This window comes from Oncorhynchus masou, chromosome 13, assembly GCF_036934945.1.
Source record: "Oncorhynchus masou masou isolate Uvic2021 chromosome 13, UVic_Omas_1.1, whole genome shotgun sequence".
Lineage (NCBI taxonomy): Eukaryota > Metazoa > Chordata > Actinopteri > Salmoniformes > Salmonidae > Oncorhynchus > Oncorhynchus masou.
In genome coordinates, this window is record NC_088224.1 from 9103908 (window position 1) to 9122306 (window position 18399).

Genomic DNA, 18399 nt, shown 5'->3' on the forward strand with positions numbered 1-18399 from the left:
TGAACGGAGCAAAGTAGAGAGAGATAGTTTATGAAAACCTGCTCCAGAGCACTCAGGACAACAACCCTAAGCACACAGCCAAGACAAAGCAGGAGTGGCTTCAGAACAAGTCTCTGAATGTCCTTGAGAAATGTGATGGTCTAAGTCTACAATGGTTAAACCACATCAATCTGATTGGGCGGGCCTGTCAGGGCCTGGCTCCCCATTGGGTGGGCCTCTGTCCACCCAGGCCCATCCATGGCTTCGCCCCTAATGCAACTGAGCATGATGACAATTGCTGCATCACAAATAGCCTACTAATCAACACTTTGGACTAAACTTTTTCAATACCATGTTTGCATTTACTGGTATATCATAAGTTGAAACGCCTTCCCTACCCTACAGGCTACCGATGTCATTCTTCTGTGAGCTGCTCCATGCCAAAACCAGTTGAACCACTGAAGACCTATAGGTTCACACACTGAAGGTCTATAGGTTCACCACTGAAGGCCTATAGGTTCACACACTGAAGGTCTATAGGTTCACCACTGAAGGTCTATAGGTTCACCACTGAAGGCCTATAGGTTCACACACTGAAGGTCTATAGGTTCACCACTGAAGAGTCTTTAGGTTCACCACTGAAGGTCTATAGGTTCACCACTGAAGAGTCTATAGGTTCACCACTGAAGGTCTATAGGTTCACCACTGAAGAGTCTATAGGTTCACCACTGAAGACCTATAGGTTCACCACTGAAGAGTCTATAGGTTCACCACTGAAAGTCTATAGGTTCACCACTGAAGAGTCTATAGGTTCACCACTGAAGGTCTATAGGTTCACCACTGAAGGTCTATAGGTTCACCACTGAAGAGTCTATAGGTTCACCACTGAAGGTCTATAGGTTCACCACTGAAGGTCTATAGGTTCACCACTGAAGGGTCTATAGGTTCACCACTGAAGACCTATAGGTTCACACACTGAAGAGTCTATAGGTTCACACACTGAAGAGTCTATAGGTTCACACACTGAAGAGTCTATAGGTTCACACACTGAAGACCTATAGGTTCACCACTGAAGAGTCTATAGGTTCACTAATGAAGGTCTATAGGTTCACACACTGAAGAGTCTATAGGTTCACACACTGAAGAGTCTATAGGTTCACCACTGAAGGCCTATAGGTTCACCACTGAAGAGTCTATAGGTTCACCACTGAAGAGTCTATAGGTTCACCACTGAAGACCTATAGGTTCACCACTGAAGGTCTATAGCTTCACCACTGAAGGGTCTATAGGTTCACCACTGAAGGGTCTATAGGTTCACCACTGAATACCTATAGGTTCACCACTGAAGATCTATAGGTTCACCACTGAAGACCTATAGGTTCACCACTGAAGGTCTATAGGTTCACCACTGAAGATCTATAGGTTCACCACTGAAGGTCTATAGGTTCACCACTGAAGGGTCTATAGGTTCACCATTGAAGACTTATAGGCTCGTCATTGAAGGCTTATAGGTTCACCATTGAAGACTTATAGGTTCGTCATTGAAAGCTTATAGGTTCACCATTGAAGACTTATAGGTTCGTCATTGAAGGCTTATAGGTTCACCATTGAAGACTTATAGGTTCGTCATTGAAGGCTTATAGGTTCACCATTGAAGGCTTATAGGTTCGTCATTGAAGGCTTATAGGTTCACCATTGAAGACTTATAGGTTCACCATTGAAGGCTTATAGGTTCACCATTGAAGGCTTATAGGTTCACCATTGAAGACTTATAGGTTCACCATTGAAGACTTATAGGTTCGTCATTGAAGGCTTATAGGTTCACCATTGAAGGCTTATAGGTTCGTCATTGAAGGCTTATAGGTTCACCATTGAAGGCTTATAGGTTCGTCATTGAAGGCTTATAGGTTCACCATTGAAGACTTATAGGTTCGTCATTGAAGACTTATAGGTTCGTCATTGAAGACTTATAGGTTCACCATTGAAGGCTTATAGGTTCACCATTGAAGACTTATAGGTTCACCATTGAAGGCTTATAGGTTCGTCATTGAAGGCTTATAGGTTCGTCATTGAAGACTTATAGGTTCACCATTGAAGACTTATAGGTTCACCATTGAAGACTTATAGGTTCACCATTGAAGACTTATAGGTTCGTCATTGAAGACTTATAGGTTCGTCATTGAAGGCTTATAGGTTCACCATTGAAGACTTATAGGTTCGTCATTGAAGACTTATAGGTTCACCATTGAAGACTTATAGGTTCACCATTGAAGGCCTATAGGTTCACCATTGAAGACTTATAGGTTCGTCATTGAAGGCTTATAGGTTCACCATTGAAGGCTTATAGGTTCGTCATTGAAGACTTATAGGTTCACCATTGAAGACTTATAGGTTCACCATTGAAGGCTTATAGGTTCACCATTGAAGGCTTATAGGTTCACCATTGAAGACTTATAGGTTCACCATTGAAGACTTATAGGTTCGTCATTGAAGGCTTATAGGTTCACCATTGAAGACTTATAGGTTCACCATTGAAGGCTTATAGGTTAAACCATTGAAGACTTATAGGTTCACCATTGAAGGCTTATAGGTTCACCATTGAAGGCTTATAGGTTCACCATTGAAGTTTTGACTGGGCTATAGTGGTCACCATTGAAGGCTTATAGGTTCGTCATTGAAGGCTTATAGGTTCGTCATTGAAGGCTTATAGGTTCTTATAGGTTCACCATTGAAGGCTTATAGGTTCACCATTGAAGGCTTATAGGTTCACCATTGAAGACTTATAGGTTCACCATTGAAGACTTATAGGTTCACCACTGAAGACTTATAGGTTCACCATTGAAGACTTATAGGTTCATTGAAGACTTATAGGTTCGTCATTGAAGGCTTATAGGTTCACCATTGAAGACTTATAGGTTCGTCATTGAAGGCTTATAGGTTCACCATTGAAGACTTATAGGTTCGTCATTGAAGGCTTATAGGTTCGTCATTGAAGACTTATAGGTTCGTCATTGAAGACTTATAGGTTCGTCATTGAAGACTTATAGGTTCGTCATTGAAGGCTTATAGGTTCACCATTGAAGGCTTATAGGTTCACCATTGAAGGCTTATAGGTTCATCATTGAAGACTTATAGGTTCACCATTGAAGGCCTATAGGTTCACCATTGAAGGCTTATAGGTTCACCATTGAAGGCCTATAGGTTCACCATTGAAGACTTATAGGTTCACCATTGAAGGCTTATAGGTTCGTCATTGAAGGCCTACACGTTTGTCACTGCGCAAACATGTCTCCAATAGATATAAAGGCTGTTAAGATATTCATGTTTCCAGAAAGGAGTGTATGTGGCCTGGCGAAGTGGTTTTATGCATTGACTGACTGGAAGCTGATAATTCTGATCATTTTTTTTACTCTGCTGGTTTTGGGAATAAATTACAAGTCGTCACTGTCCAAGACCGAGTACAAATGTATTCGAAACTCTATGCGTGGTCTCGAGACCGAGTACTACAACACTGACTGATACATAATGTATTCTGACGCAAAATTGTATACTGCAGCAGTCATGTCTTCGGTCACATTGACGTGGGTCGAACAAATACAACCTAATGATTGGTTGACAATAGATCCTCCCACAATGCAGGGGATGATTGGTTGACAATAGAACCTCCCACAATGCAGGGGATGATTGGTTGACAATAGAACCTCCCACAATGCAGGGGATGATTGGTTGACAATAGATCCTCCCACAATGCAGGGGATGATTGGTTGACAATAGAACCTCCCACAATGCAGGGGATGATTGGTTGACAATAGAACCTCCCACAATGCAGGGGATGATTGGTTGACAATAGAACCGCCCACAATGCAGGTGATTGGCTGCAGGATGAAGTTTTTGAAGAGCAACTGTAGAAACTTCATGACCTTTGATGACGTTATTTTTGAAAAGTTCATCTAAATCGACATGTAGGTACAAATTCGGACCATTTTTTTTAAATCCCCCATAATGCAACACACTTTGAAAGGCGTGAATGATAGCTTGGGAAAAATCCAAACATTTATTAAAAGACACACCCTATCCCCTCAGCCCTCAAATTAAGTGGACACTTCTGATGACGTCTGACGAGTATACACTTGCAGGTCAAGGGAGGGAGGAAGGGATGATTTTTTTAAATTATTTTATTTTTTAAATATTTTTAATTTTATTAATAACTAATCAATACATAAAGCACATGAGGGAACACAAGCATACATAGATTACAAACAATAGACAATTGAGCTAGGGGGTACAATATCACATTACAATTACACAAGGACCTTAAGGGACATGCATATACTTACAATTCTAACAGCTTTTTTGTTAGTAGAGCATTTAACCGTCTTAAAATACAGTTCAATTTCTTTTTGTAGGGTACGAAAATGTGGTTTTCTGTTTGTAAATTTACATTTGTGTATATGAAATTTGGCCAAAAGAATAATGAAATTAATTACATAAGAATGATTCCGCTTATTTCTATTGTATGTAAAGAATCCAAGTAGTACATCTCTCCACAATAGTGTAAAATCTTCATAAATGTGTTCAATTATAAACCTACTTACATGCATACAATGCCAAAAAAGATGCAAAACTGTGTCTGGGTGGTCATCACAAAAGGAGCAATTTGAGTTGATGTTTTCCTTAAACTTCTTCATATAGTGGTTGGCAGGATAATATTTATAAATAATTTTAAAGGAAACTTCCTTAATTTTGTTAACAAGTAGGTATGTGTGTGGCAACATCCAAACTTTTTTCCAACAGATATTATGAATAAATCCATTCCAATAAGGCATGACATAAGGTATAGATACAACATCCTTCTGAAACAAGGATCGTATAGCTCTGTTGTTGGATGGACCAAAAGGGAAACAAGTCTTTCCTACTGATGAGTCAACAGGGTCAATGGAAGGTCGGCTCTGGGGGTCAGGTCTTGACACGTTCCTGAATAACAGAGCAACACCTGAGGGAATGGCATCTAAAACTATTGCAAAATCTTTAGGTGTTACAGGGACCTTGTAAAGTGATAAGAATTCTTTATAACTGAGTAAAAGACCCTCTGCATTTACCAGTTGGCTCACCAATAGGATATTATTTCGGAACCAAAATTCTAAAAACAAGAGAGGTATTTTTATACAATATATCCCGATTATTCCATATATAATATCTGTGTGGAGAAAAATTGTGTTTATAAATTAAGGACCATGACAAGAAAACCGATGAAAAGAAGAAAGTTTCACTGGAACTTTGTCAATATTATGATTGCAAAACAACATGAAGTTAAGGCCACCAAAAGTAGAGAAGACATGATGAGGAATAAAATTCCAGATAGAGGTGGGTCTTCTTGGGAATTGTTTTATCCAATTGATCTTAAAAGTATTATTTAAAGTAGTAAAGTCCAGAAAATTCAGTCCACCATTCTCATAAGTGTTCATTACAACAGTTTTCCTAATGTAAGGGGTACGGTTTCTCCACAGAAAGTTGAAAAGCATCTGGTCTATCTCCTTGCTTATTTTACTGTCAAGATATAAAGATAGAGCACCATATGTTAGTCTAGAGATACCTTCAGCCTTGGTTATTAGGACTCTACCTTTTAAAGATAAGTCCCTCTGTAGCCATTGATTTAGCTTATTCTTGGGTATTTTAATAAGAGGGTTAAAATTTAGTAAACCTCTAGACTTCTGATCCTTTTAATGGTTATGCCTAAATATGTAAGTTCTTATTTTACTGGAATACCATAATATGAAGGTGTCACAATCTTTGACAGCTATGAAGGGATGATTTTTACGTGGACCACCCTTGGCAGGAAATTCGTCACTCGGTCATCCCGTGATGATTGTGTTTTCAGACACCAGTAGCTTGTGGTGGCGTTATATCGGCTACAGTCAATTATGAGTGCATGTCTACTTATATTACATTTATAAATTATTAATATACGCTTACTGTATGATAGCTAGAAGATTAACGTTAGCCTGCCCAGCTGGTACTTCTGAAAGAAAATGTTATATTTCCTAAAGACAAAAGCATATTTCTTTTTTCCCCGAGATGTGTTTGTGCCGCCGTGTGCGTTAGTAGCACAATTTCTAACTTATTTATATTCGTTTTCACTTCTCCATTAATGTTGTTTTCAAGTTTTCGCCTACTTTTCTTACTGGGCGTAAAATCGTCGCTTATTGAATTATGGGGAGTTGCAGGCCTCGGAGTGAACTTAACTGTACACTCACAAAGCTGACTTAAAAACGAGAGCTTCCGTTGCAAACTTCCCGAGTTAGGCTAATAATTTGGACCGCCCTCCAAGATGGCCCCAAGGGCATAAGGCGAGGGTAAGTGGATGAGGGCGTGTCTTTTTAAGTGTTTGGACCGAAAGGAAATGTTTTTGTTTGATTATCTTTTGGAAGTAGAAATAAAACATTTTCCTTCTACAGAAGTTCAGGCTAGGCAGGCTAACATTAGCTAGCTAATTCATTTACTAGCTATCAAACAGTAGGCGTATATTAATCATGTTATATATTTAATATAAGTAGACATGCAATCATAATTGACTGAAGCGCATATAAAACCACCACAACTTACTGGTGGCTGAAAACACAATCATCTCGGGATGAACGAGTGGCCAATTTCCGGACCAGCGGCGGTCCACTTAAAAATCATTCCTTTCTCGCCCTTCAAGTATATACTCGTCAGACATATGATACTTCATTAGAAGTGTCCACTTAATTTGAGTGCGGAGGGTATAGGGTGTGTCTTTGTAGTGTTTGGACTGTAAACTAGTGCCCATAATGAGTATTTGGTTGAAGTTGAGAAATCTCAGGAAAATTGTCTATATTTTCCCGTTTCTTTCTGTCACGTTGTAACTATTTACCCCAAAACAAACCTGGAAATATAGACAATACAATATTGTGTATATAAACATCAGTATGGGATATGTATGAAAATATTAAAACAGGCATTATATATGCTAGCCATAAAGTTGTAAGGACCCAGCCGTATAAATTGAACGCACCCTCGTTCCTGAGGCCTTTCTGCCGTCAAGACGCTTGCGTGAGCAGGTGAAAAAGATGAACGCAAAATGAAGAACGGCATTAAATGTTTGTTTTTTATGTCAGTAAAAGTACAACCCAGATGGGCTGGCAATACGTGTTGTAAAGTCAGCGAATGTGGTTGAGAGGTTGCCCAAGTCACAAGGAGTTTGCAAGGTAAGTTTAGCAACTACTTAGCTACCTAGAAGAAACACCATGTGCGCATGCGGTGCCGACTTGTTAACATATATTTTAGCTTTCATAAATCATACCAGGACAATGCGGTGTATAGATGCACATTGCTGCATGTATGTTGCTGGTACACATTCAACTGATTTGGAATTACATTAATATAACCCCCCCCCCCCCGCTCTTCTATTCCAGACTGCATCAGCCAACATTGAAATGCGTATCGCAAGCAGTCTAGGATCTGTATTCAAGGTGAGATTGTTAGCTAGCACTGAAATAATGACGTGCTTGGAGACGGGAGTGTTGATGATGATTCACTAGACTAGAGTCTCTGATTTACAGTGATGTTCTTTCACAGTGCACTGACACACACTGCCCCCAATAGTGTTTAATTAACGTTACCCATTCCTTTCATTTTTATAGAAAACGAAATTAATGTAACACTTTGGGGGGGCTCTCTTTTCAGGAAAATGGAGGGCAGTTCCAAACGGGCTCTAGCACTTGGTGAGTTCTTGTGGCGTCAAGAGGGAGACAAAAAATGGGGTCTTGGGAAGTTGGCTCCATCCGTTCAGTGATTCCCAACCAGGGATACTAGACCCATCCACAGGCTGTACTTCAGGACTCATGAGACCATAGACTTAGTGGTAAAATGCACATGGGGGGGGGGGGGTACTCTGGTTAGAGTAGAGTTCAGTTGGGACAGTGACTAGACGTTTGACCCTCTGCATTAGGTGGTCATCAGTATGACTAACGATCAACAGTTATTGGTTAAACATGATGATTCTGAGAATGGTTTCGCAATCTATGCTGACATTTGTGATGTCATGTTTCTCTTGGCTATCTGATTTAACTGCTGTTCACACTGGACACATTTTTAAGTTGGACTGTTAACATTACCTTTTGTATAACAGTGTAACTCTTTATCCATTGCAAACACAGCATGCTCCAGAAGAGGCTTCCAACGTTCTGCCCTGTGTGAAGAAGAGATGGCGAACTCCTGTAAGTATTCAGCTAATTGATGAGAGAAGAGCGATACAAAGCCGTCATGGAAGTTAGTTCCATCAGTGTGCATTAATGATGATTTCCTAGACTAGAGTCTCTGAATACAACATGAAGTTAACTTCACAGTGCACTGAAAATGCATGCTGGGTATATTCTACCATTTAGGAAGTTGGAAGTTCCTATTGATTCTAATGCTTTTCATTACTTTGTAGACTGAGAATGGTGGATGGACGATGGGTGCATTCTGTTACAAGACGCTAACTCTTTGATGTCAAATGATTCTTGGTAAGCTTAAGTAATTGTCAAATATTTACGACTGAATGCATCAGCCTACCTGTGGCTGTGATGCGATAATGCCGTTAGTATCGTCAGTGTCTATGATGATTGCGATTTCGGTTCCTGAATTAAACTGATGCTTTCTCGCAGCGCACTGAGACAATGAGATGTGACGAGTTAGCGAGTCAAATCAATTTAGGTTTTTAATCCAGTTCTCATATTGAGAACACCACTAATTTTAAAAGGGTGGGTTTTGGTCTCTTTCAGGGTAATGGACAAGATGGCGTCCAAGTGGTCTGCATCTCAAACTGCATCCGTTGATGGTGAGTTCGCACATCTCTGGACAGAGAAGAGTTCCCAGCCATTTACTTCATTAGCCAGCTGGTTACTTGTGTTGACTAGATTTGTACATTGCGGCATTATGTCAACATGGTGCTGAGCGATTAACTGTAATGTCAGTTGTTTTTTTTAAACTAGTTGATTGTTTTAATTTCACTTTTTTTCTGTGCTCAATGCTTACATTACCCTAGTTTCTCTAGAGATGCATCAGATCAATCCGTACTGTGCGATGTAGCTGGCCAATGTTCTACATAGTGCAGAGAACATGCTAATAACTACAATGATCATAATCCATTGCAGTTATTTGTCTGGTCTGTTACTCTTTAAAAAAAATTTTTTTTAACACCTGCTACGTAGTAAGAAAGAATGTGTGATGGGGGGGCACATAGCGAGACATTGGTTTTCTGCAGTCAAGTATGCTTTTACTTTGAAACAACTACTAAAATAGGACGTACCCGGCCGCATGGACAACCGCTCTGTAGAGATGAGATGACTTGGACTCTAAATAGTGGTCCTCAAATAAAACGCATGTAATATACAACAACACTTAAAAACTGTTATTTTAATCAGATGTGAATAACTGATGGTTAGTAAATGATAAGCAGTCATGGTCAGTCATTACCGTCATGGGGCTTTGGTTTTATTCTGGTTACAACATTACAACCCAGATGACGTGTAGTTCGTTTTAATGATTTTAAAAGAACATCCTGAGGAAGCACAAACCCGCTCGGCACTAGGAATGGATGGCGTTTCCATGTCTGGCTGACGCCCAGCTCAGTTGCATTCCAGGTGGTCATCAGTATGACTAACGATCAACAGTTATTGGTTAAACATGATGATTCTGAGAATGGTTTCGCAATCTATGCTGACATTTGTGATGTCATGTTTCTCTTGGCTATCTGATTTAACCGTTGATCGTACTGGACACATTTTTAAGTTGGACTGTTAACATTACCTTTTGTATAACAGTGTAACTCTTTATCCATTGCAAACACAGCATGCTCCAGAAGAGGCTTCCAACGTTCTGCCCTGTGTGAAGAAGAGATGGCGAACTCCTGTAAGTATTCAGCTAATTGATGAGAGAAGAGCGATACAAAGCCGTCGTGGAAGTTAGTTCCATCAGTGTGCATTAATGATGATTTCCTAGACTAGAGTCTCTGAATACAACATGAAGTTAACTTCACAGTGCACTGAAAATGCATGCTGGGTATCCTACCATTTAGGAAGTTGGAAGTTCCTATTGATTCTAATGCTTCTCATTACTTTTGCAGACTGAGAATGATGCGGACATTTTGTCGCAGGACTCCAACCCATCGATGACCAAAGTTATACTTGGTAAGAATTAAAGTGTTATTCGTGACAATATGCGTCAGATTACAAGTGGCTGTGATGCGATAATGCCATTAGTATCGTCAGTGTCTATGATGATTGCGATTTCGGTTCCTGAATTAAACTGATGCTTTCTCGCAGCGCACTGAGACAATGACATGAGATGTGACGAGAGTAAATGAATTGAGTAGTCTTGAAGATATATTCCTGCTCTCATATTGTGAACGTCACATTCAGGATAATGGACAAGATGACTTCTGAGTGCTGTGCATCTGAAACTGCATCCGTTGATGGTGAGTTCGGACATCTCTGGACAGGAGAATAGTTCCCAGGCACTTGCTTTATGGTTGCTCGCTGGTTATTTGTGTTGAGAATTTCAGTTTGTCAAACATAGCAATTTGTCAGGGTGGTATCAAATGACTAGATGACTCCTGGCACAGTTGCGTTCCAGGTGGTCATCAGTATGAATAACAATCAACTGAGTTATTGGTTAAACATGATGATTCTGAGAATGGTTTCGCAATCTATGCTGACATTTGTGATGTCATGTTTCTCTTGGCTATCTGATTTAACTGCTGTTCACACTAGACATTCAAGTTAGATTGTTATACATATTGTCATGTGTTAAATCTTTCCATCTCTAACACAGCCTGCTCAGTCTCCCAGAGAGACTTGCCTCCAGTGTCCTGCCCAGAGGGAAGAAGATATGGCTGGATCCCAATGAGATGGCGAACTCCTGTAAGTATTCAGCTAATTGATGAGAGAAGAGCGATACAAAGCCGACGTGGAAGTTAGTTCCATCAGTGTGCATTAATGATGATTTCCTAGACTAGAGTCTCTGAATACAACATGAAGTTAACTTCACAGTGCACTGAAAATGCATGCTGGGTTGTCCTAACATGCACGAATTCAACGTTTCTATTGATTCTAATGATTTTCATTACTTTGTAGACAGAAAGTGGGATGGAAGATGGATACATTCTGTTGCAAGGCTCCAACCCCCTTGATATTTGGTGAGCATTAAAGTAATCGCCTTTGCGGTTTAGTGGCTCCATGCCTCGCGAGTACCATTAGCTGTGAAGCAATAATTCCCTAGGCTGTAGATAAATTTATCAAAGTACTTAAAAAATAAAATAAAAATGCTTGTCAGTGATGTTTACCACAGTAACGTATTTGAGTTTAACGACCATGAGAATACTTTACATGCACTACCATCTGAGACATAAAGCAACCTCCTTGAATCATCTGAACCCCGGGTTGTGGCAATTGTCTTGACTTGAATACGTTTCTGACCTTCCAGGTCCAGCTGCCTGGTGGCAATCTACTTGGCGGTGTTGCTGCCGTTGTGGCAATGCAAGTTCGACTGGGTGAGTGAAGGCCTATTTACAAAAAAACATGCTAATCTAGGCCAGGATTTGTACCAGTTTAGACTAGCTAGCTACGTTTGCTTTGACCAAACCAGCTAACCAGGGAATAGCATTAGCGGCTAACAATATTTATTTTAGCCACAACTTCCTAAGAGAAGACAAACTAGCTATTTGCAAACAGATATAAACTAATAGTGTAATTGTAAGGGGGGTACTGGGAATAGGTGTTGCTGAGAAGCACCCTAATTGTCTAATTTAGCCCATTGTAGTGCATGGGAATGGTTCTGATCAGCTATTGTGAAAGATTAAACCACTAACTAAATCTGAATACAAAATGACAGCCTAAACCTGCCCTGCTTTACACAACCCAAAATATTGTCCCCCAATTGAATCCATTACACATTTGGTGTCATAATGTGTTTGATGCAGTTACCAAAAATCATGCCGAATGCTGCCTTTGTCTTCAAAGCGTGAGAAATAATCTGGTGTAAAATGTGAGTTGGTGTCACTCGGTAGCCCAGACAGGCAGTGTTGCTGCGTGAGGTGGGCTAGCGATAACGTTAGATTCATATTTGTGCAAAACCAGATATGAAACAAAATGGCTGAAACACTGCTGCATCTATTTAGCTATAAATCACAACTCTCATGGCCCACCTGACTTCTGACTTTTTTTATGAAATTCTCTCATTGTAGCGCGCAGTGTGAACACCTGCCAACATGGCTGGTGAATTAGATGTTCTTACCTGACAGTCTGACTGGTGTTTTTTTGTTTGTCCCTATCTGGATAGGTTAACTATTTAGCAGTCTTATGGCTTGGCGGTAGAAGCTGTTCAGAGCGTTTTCTATGACTGCGATTTCGGTTCCTTAATTATTTACACATTTTTGTGGTACTGACATGAGATGTTAATTAAGCTTATCCAGTAGTCTTACCTCAACGGATTACAGTTGTCATTGATAACTTCCCCTTAATGGTTTGCAATGTTTCAGGCAACTGTTTCTTAAGGGAGATGTGGAATTATTCCATATGCAGTTTGTAATGGTACTAATTGCTGCAATTTTACTTGCAGGTTTGCAATGTTGAGGTATTGCCCTGCTGAGACAACAGATGACAACAGATGACACCAGGATCACTTAAGGACATTGACAGGTCAGTCAGTACAAAAGAGAAACTGATTCTGTCTTGTAGCTATGCTGTGGCTTTTATGTGTTGAATATACTAGAGTCCCTGATTTCCTATGAGTCTTTCACAGTGCACTGACACGGATTGAAATTTTTCATAAATTGTTCATATGCTACGTGATTAACGTTGTGATAATGTTTCTTAGGACTTGAGGATGATGCCGACACTTGTTGAAGAGCGTCCGTCGTGAAAAGAGCTGCTCGCCAGGAGGCATTTCATTGTGTGGACTGTGTATCCATGGCTGTATTTTGTGCCAATGGCGACTTTGGGAGATCAAATCAAAGTTAATTTGCCAAGAGTCAAGTCATGTTGGTGGTATTCCTCTTGGTGTTGTCCTTGGACTCCCTACAACTACAGTCCCCCCCCAAGTAAAGTACTTTGACAACTGCTGATGTTAATAAAAAAATGTTTTTGATAAATGAACTTTTTAAATTTTATGTTATTTTACCTTTATTTAACTAGACAAGTCAGTTAAGAACAAATTCTTATTTTCAATGACGGCCTAGGAACAGTGGGTTAACTGCCTGTTCAGGGGCAGAACGACAGATTTGTACCTTGTCATCTCAGGGGTTTGAACATTCCGGTTACTAGCCCAACGCTCTAACCACTAGGCTACCCTGCCGCCCCAAAGTAATTTGATAGCAGCATTTGAATAAAGAATGAATGGTCATCCTTGCACTATTTTGTGAGGGCATGGTTGTGTGTTGCACTTACACATTTTTAAGTGATAAGTATATTTTACCAACGGGGGGGGGGGGGGTTACATGTACAAAGGAATATATACAGAGATTTCTGCCCTCAGTCCCCATCTGCCTACATCCGTTTCCTTCATATGTGGGAGCTGCAGTTAAGTGTCTGGGGTGAAGTTACCAAACTTGTTTTGGCGTGCATGGAATTACATGCTTTGCCTTTCTTGGTGATCGTTGCTTGAATCTCATTAGTGCTGGCAGGCAGCAATGCTGTGCTAAATTTTTTGTTGTAGCAACCACCTACGTTTAAACGAGTTGATACAGTTCCTATTAGATGTTATAACAGACTAATCAACAGCGAGAATGAACGGTACTAGTCAAGTAACAAATGTGCTCGACTGGTCTCGAAAGTGAACTTATGAATATGCAACCCGTTGTATGTTTTAATTCAAAGATTGCTTTCTAAGTGGTTTTGAGGACAGCATCTATGTTTGAGCATTTCACATACACATGTTCCATATAGCTGCAGTATCTGTATTAGTTTCGATAGCCCTAGTGATTACCCAACTATAGACTGGTTTTCACACAAGGTATTTAAAGAATAGCCCTTGCTATAGACTGGTTTTCACACAAGGTACAGTAGACACAATTATTTAAGCAGAGGATAGAATGCTCGGACTAAACCATATTGAAACAATGAGCAGTCAACTTGGCCCGTGTCTTTTGTTCCTGTCATCTCGGAAGTACGTAAACTGTTTCCGGTTTCAGGTGCGTTCTATTGTGACTAGCTAGGTTTGCACATAACCAGAATGCGACTTTTTCCCGTTTCGACGTTAAAGGTTTGCGAGACACTTAGCTAATGTCATATGAACACCTGTAAACTATCCCAGTCGATTTGTTGGATGGTTCCACAACGTTAAGATACACATTTGAATTGTCAAGCGAACGAAAGCCTTTTATACGTGGTGGTCTTTGCTAACTAGGCTAGCCTCAAACTGTCTAAAAGAGACCAAGGTGAGTGTCGCTTTTTCAACTCACGACTTAAGTGACAACTGAATAACTTGATTTAACAAGACTAGTTGTCAAACTTTTGCCAGATTTTTTTTTTTGTGCAAACAACTCTATACCAGGCTAATGTCAGAAAAAGTAGCAAGTTAGCGGTGAATTTCTGAACTAATTTAGCTAACTAATTATCTTAGGAAGAGTTTTAACTTATTTATCGACTCATATTGTAATGTTTCCCCTCCCCAGACCAAGAAGTGGAAAAGAGACTACACACAGTTACATTTGAAGATGAAATATATGTTCTGCTTTTCGTTAGGCTGAGGAACTCCAGAAAAACATTCATTGTCAAGAGTTGGAAGATTTGCTTGTCGCATTCCTCGACTAAACAATAGTCTTTACCCTGCAATGTTAGCTGGCCATGTACTTTTAGAAAGAACCGGAACATATTATACATACTTGGCTAAGTATATTTCTGTAGACTAGGCCTACTAAAACTAGCTATTAGCTAATGTCCGTAATTCGTCCGGATATTAGGGATTCTAAACTATTTCTATCACTTCAAAACCAAAGGTAATCTTTTGGTATGGTTTATTTGTTTGACGTCAGTGTTATAAGAGTAAAATTAGGCGAAGAAAGGTGAAAGTCTTGGGGACGACATGTAGCTAGTGAGTACCCTCATTGGAATTTTCCCTTGGGCGTTGGTGGTTGGTTTCGATTTAACACCAGTAGGTGTGTCATGTGACTCGTCCTGTGGTACACACTTTCCCTCATCATTCCCAGTGATCTCACGGCAAGGAGAGTTAATTTGACTTACCTAATGTACTGTCTAACACAGCCTCCTACAAAATCTTAAAACGGAAATAAATAATATAAAGTTAACCCCATTATTGCGTTCTCAATAACTCTTTGCAGCCTCTAAGTCCTTTAGTCCTTCTAAAATCCAGACAGAATTAAGGGCGCCAAACTTAGGGAACTGACATGACAGCTGTAGTAGGAAGAGTTTGGGGGTGGGTGCGTCCAGCTATCTCCTACCGGCCCTGGGGCAGCAAAGCAGGACCTGACAAAACCATGAGGGACAAGCCAGTGACTGAAGAGCAGCAGACGAGAGGCAGCTGGGGCTTCTTGGGGGGGTTAACAACCTGGGTTTGGGGAGCCGGACAGAAAAGACAAACAAGTGAACAAACAACATTGATCGAAGAGTACTGGGAAGCAAGTGAGGAGAAAATCCAGTCCAGGGAAGTTGAAGAGCTGGGTGCGGGAAAGCAGGAGGCTGAGGGGAAAGCAGAACATGGCGACTCCAGATGGTGGAATAAGATTCTGCCACCTTCACACTTATTCTGGCCGAGAACAGCTGAACCTGGTGGGCTAAGTCAGACGAAATGTGTCGGTGCAGGATGGGACTCTGACAAAGATGGGGAGTATTCTGACTATGGAACCCCTCCACCGTCTCCCACACCGAGCTCCTCATCAGCCTTCCGGTTCTTTGCACTCGCCTGGAATGGGGTGATAGTTCCGGAACATTATGAGATCTGCTTCAACCTCCTTCGTCACCTGTTTGACCTGTTGGTGGTGGGCTTCCTGTGGATTGTGTCCCCCCCTACCAAGTTGGTCCTGGAGGTTCTAGGGGTCCAAGGAGGACTGAAGTTGTGGCTCCATGGAATGGCCATGTTTTCTGTCTCCACTGTTGGAATGGCGGGACTACTTTGGTTGGTCCAAGAGTATCTTCTACAGTTTGCTCTGTTGTATGGCATCGTGCAAGCACTGGTCATCTCTGTCAGCATCCAGCAGAGTGTGATCCTAGGAGATGGGGATGAGGCATATGAAAAGGAGGTGGAGGATGTGGAAGTGAGAGACGATGAGGAAGTTACAGAGATGTACTTGACTACACTGGAAAGATGATCCTTGAATGAAAGTTTGTTATGGTAAGTTCTGTCAGTCTCTTCTCCCTCTTTCTCTCTGTTGGATTTTCTGGTCTCTCACTGTCCTTGATGTACACTGTTTTCCTGACTGTACTACAGCCGAAATGTACCTAGCATGTACAAGGACTCTACTCCTAACCTCATGATTGTATTTGTCTTTTGTTGTTTATCACTCATTATATACCTGTTTGTTGTAGTTCATATTAAGCGAGGGAGAAAAAAGCTCATGCTTATACACTGAACTAAAATATAAACACAACATGTAAAGTGTTGGTCCCATGTTTCATGAGCTGAAATAAAAAATATTTCTCATATTTTGTGTACAGATTTGTTTACATCCCTGTTAGTGAGCCTATCTCTCTTGCCAAGATAATCCACCTGACAGACAAGAAGCTGATTAAACAGCATGATCATTACACAGGTCCACCTTGTGCTGGGAACAATAAAAGGCCACTCTAAAATGTGCTGTTTTGTCGCACAACATAATGCCACGGATGTCAAGTTTTCGGGTAGCATGCAATTGGCATACTGACTGCAAGAATGTCCATCAGAGCTGTTGCCACAGAATTTAATGTTAATTTCTCTACCATAAGCTGCCTCCAACGTCATTTTAGAGAATTTGGTAGTATGTCCAACCAGCCTCACAACTGCAGACCAGGACCTCCACATCTGGCTTCTTCACCTGCAGGATTGTCAGATGGGGGGGATTTCTGTCTTTATTAAAGCCCCTTTGTGGGGAAAAACTCATTGTGATTGGCTGGCCACGCCCCTTCCCAGTCATGTGAAATCCATAGATTTGGGCTTCATACATTTATTTCAATTGACTGGTTTCCTTATATCAGCTGTAATTCAGCAACATCTTTGAAATTGTTGCATTTATATTTTTGTTCAGTATAGAACAGTGATGTAGTTTCATGAGGTTATATTATTGTGGTTTTCATGGTTATTCAACTGTACAGACTATGCAGACTGTTCTTGTCTAGGTTGGCAATGTTCCCACTGCCACAAACACCCTCTGCTTGGAGCTATTTTAATCTTGAAACCAGAGGGAAAAAGAACTGACATTCTCCAAGTGGTGTGAAACCAGCTTGAAATAATGAGAAATCAAAGGCTTTTTTTTTTTTGGAATGCATATCATTACAGTGTACATAGAGAGAGCAGTATGATGTATGAAGAAAGGATGGGATTTTATTTGCCTGAAGGGGTGCTGCAATAACGGCCACAAGCAGCAACAGCAGGCCAAAATAACAGCAGCAACAGCAGGCCAAAATAACAGCAGCAACAGGCCCACTGTTTTTTGTCCTGCTGTTGTCATCCTGACTTTCCCATGTGATTTTTGTCATGGTTAACTTGAGGCTATTTAAAGCATTTGAACCACAAACTGTTTACTGATTAGCCCTTTTTCTCCCACAGACAATCATCTGACATGGAGGGAAGAGGGATGTTTCGAAAGCCTGACATGCAGGGATTGAGGGAAGTTGTTTTGGGAGCCTACCAATGCAAAGACAAAGACCCATGAAAAGAGCTGAGCCCAGCTGATACTGCAATGAGGAACGCCAGAGGCTGGAGGACTTCTACTGTGATATTCAGTGGCGCTGAAGCAAAGCACATCCACTACAATCTTGGTCGTCTAGGGCCCAGTGATACCACCGTTGTCGTCTAGGGCCCAGTGATACCACCGTTGTCGTCTGGGGCCCAGTGATCCAGGGCCCAGTGATACCACTGTTGTTGTCTAGGGCCCAGTGATACCACTGTTGTTGTCTAGGGCCCAGTGATACCACCGTTGTTGTCTAGGGCCCAGTGATACCACCGTTGTCGTCTAGGGCCCAGTGATACCACTGTTGTCTGGGCCCAGTGATACCACTGTTGTCGTCTGGGGCCCAGTGATACCACTGTTGTCGTCTAGGGCCCAGTGATACCACCGTTGTCGTCTAGGGCCCAGTGATACCACCGTTGTCGTCTAGGGCCCAGTGATACCACCGTAGGGCCCAGTGTACCACCGTTGTCGTCTAGGGCCCAGTGATACCACCGTTGTCGTCTAGGGCCCAGTGATACCACCGTTGTCGTCTAGGGCCC

General features: G+C 41.1%; 1 protein-coding gene and 4 non-coding genes across 6 annotated transcripts; all 5 read left to right on the forward strand.

The window, feature by feature from the left end:
- The first annotated feature begins 7986 nt into the window (after nucleotides 1–7986).
- Nucleotides 7987–8066, forward strand: LOC135553509 (small nucleolar RNA SNORD53/SNORD92). Its single transcript, XR_010457590.1, has one exon. It is a non-coding gene; the product is annotated as a small nucleolar RNA SNORD53/SNORD92 (small nucleolar RNA).
- A 1595-nt stretch (nucleotides 8067–9661) lies between these two features.
- Nucleotides 9662–9741, forward strand: LOC135553510 (small nucleolar RNA SNORD53/SNORD92). The gene has a single exon (XR_010457591.1). It is a non-coding gene; the product is annotated as a small nucleolar RNA SNORD53/SNORD92 (small nucleolar RNA).
- A 913-nt stretch (nucleotides 9742–10654) lies between these two features.
- LOC135553511 (small nucleolar RNA SNORD53/SNORD92) lies at nucleotides 10655–10734 on the forward strand. The gene has a single exon (XR_010457592.1). It is a non-coding gene; the product is annotated as a small nucleolar RNA SNORD53/SNORD92 (small nucleolar RNA).
- Nucleotides 10735–11305: 571 nt separating this feature from the next.
- LOC135553505 (small nucleolar RNA Z195/SNORD33/SNORD32 family) lies at nucleotides 11306–11388 on the forward strand. Its single transcript, XR_010457586.1, has one exon. It is a non-coding gene; the product is annotated as a small nucleolar RNA Z195/SNORD33/SNORD32 family (small nucleolar RNA).
- Nucleotides 11389–14135: 2747 nt separating this feature from the next.
- LOC135551698 (uncharacterized protein C6orf47-like) lies at nucleotides 14136–18020 on the forward strand. 2 transcript variants are annotated; one of them, XM_064982882.1, is made up of 3 exons: nucleotides 14136–14413; nucleotides 14651–16326; nucleotides 17737–18020. In XM_064982882.1, exon 2 carries the CDS (start codon nucleotides 15383–15385, stop codon nucleotides 16301–16303), a length of 921 nt encoding a protein of 306 aa, XP_064838954.1. In that variant the 5' UTR covers nucleotides 14136–14413; nucleotides 14651–15382; the 3' UTR covers nucleotides 16304–16326; nucleotides 17737–18020. The 2 variants fall into 2 exon arrangements, with proteins under 2 accessions (XP_064838954.1, XP_064838955.1); XM_064982883.1 differs by lacking the exon at nucleotides 14136–14413 and having other exon boundaries at nucleotides 14421–16326.
- The last annotated feature ends 379 nt before the right edge of the window (nucleotides 18021–18399 follow it).

What these genes read in the sequence shown, in the direction of transcription:
- LOC135551698 (XM_064982882.1), top strand. Translation starts at nt 15,383, where the DNA reads ATGACAGCTGTAGTAGGAAGAGTTTGGGGGTGGGTGCGTCCAGCTATC.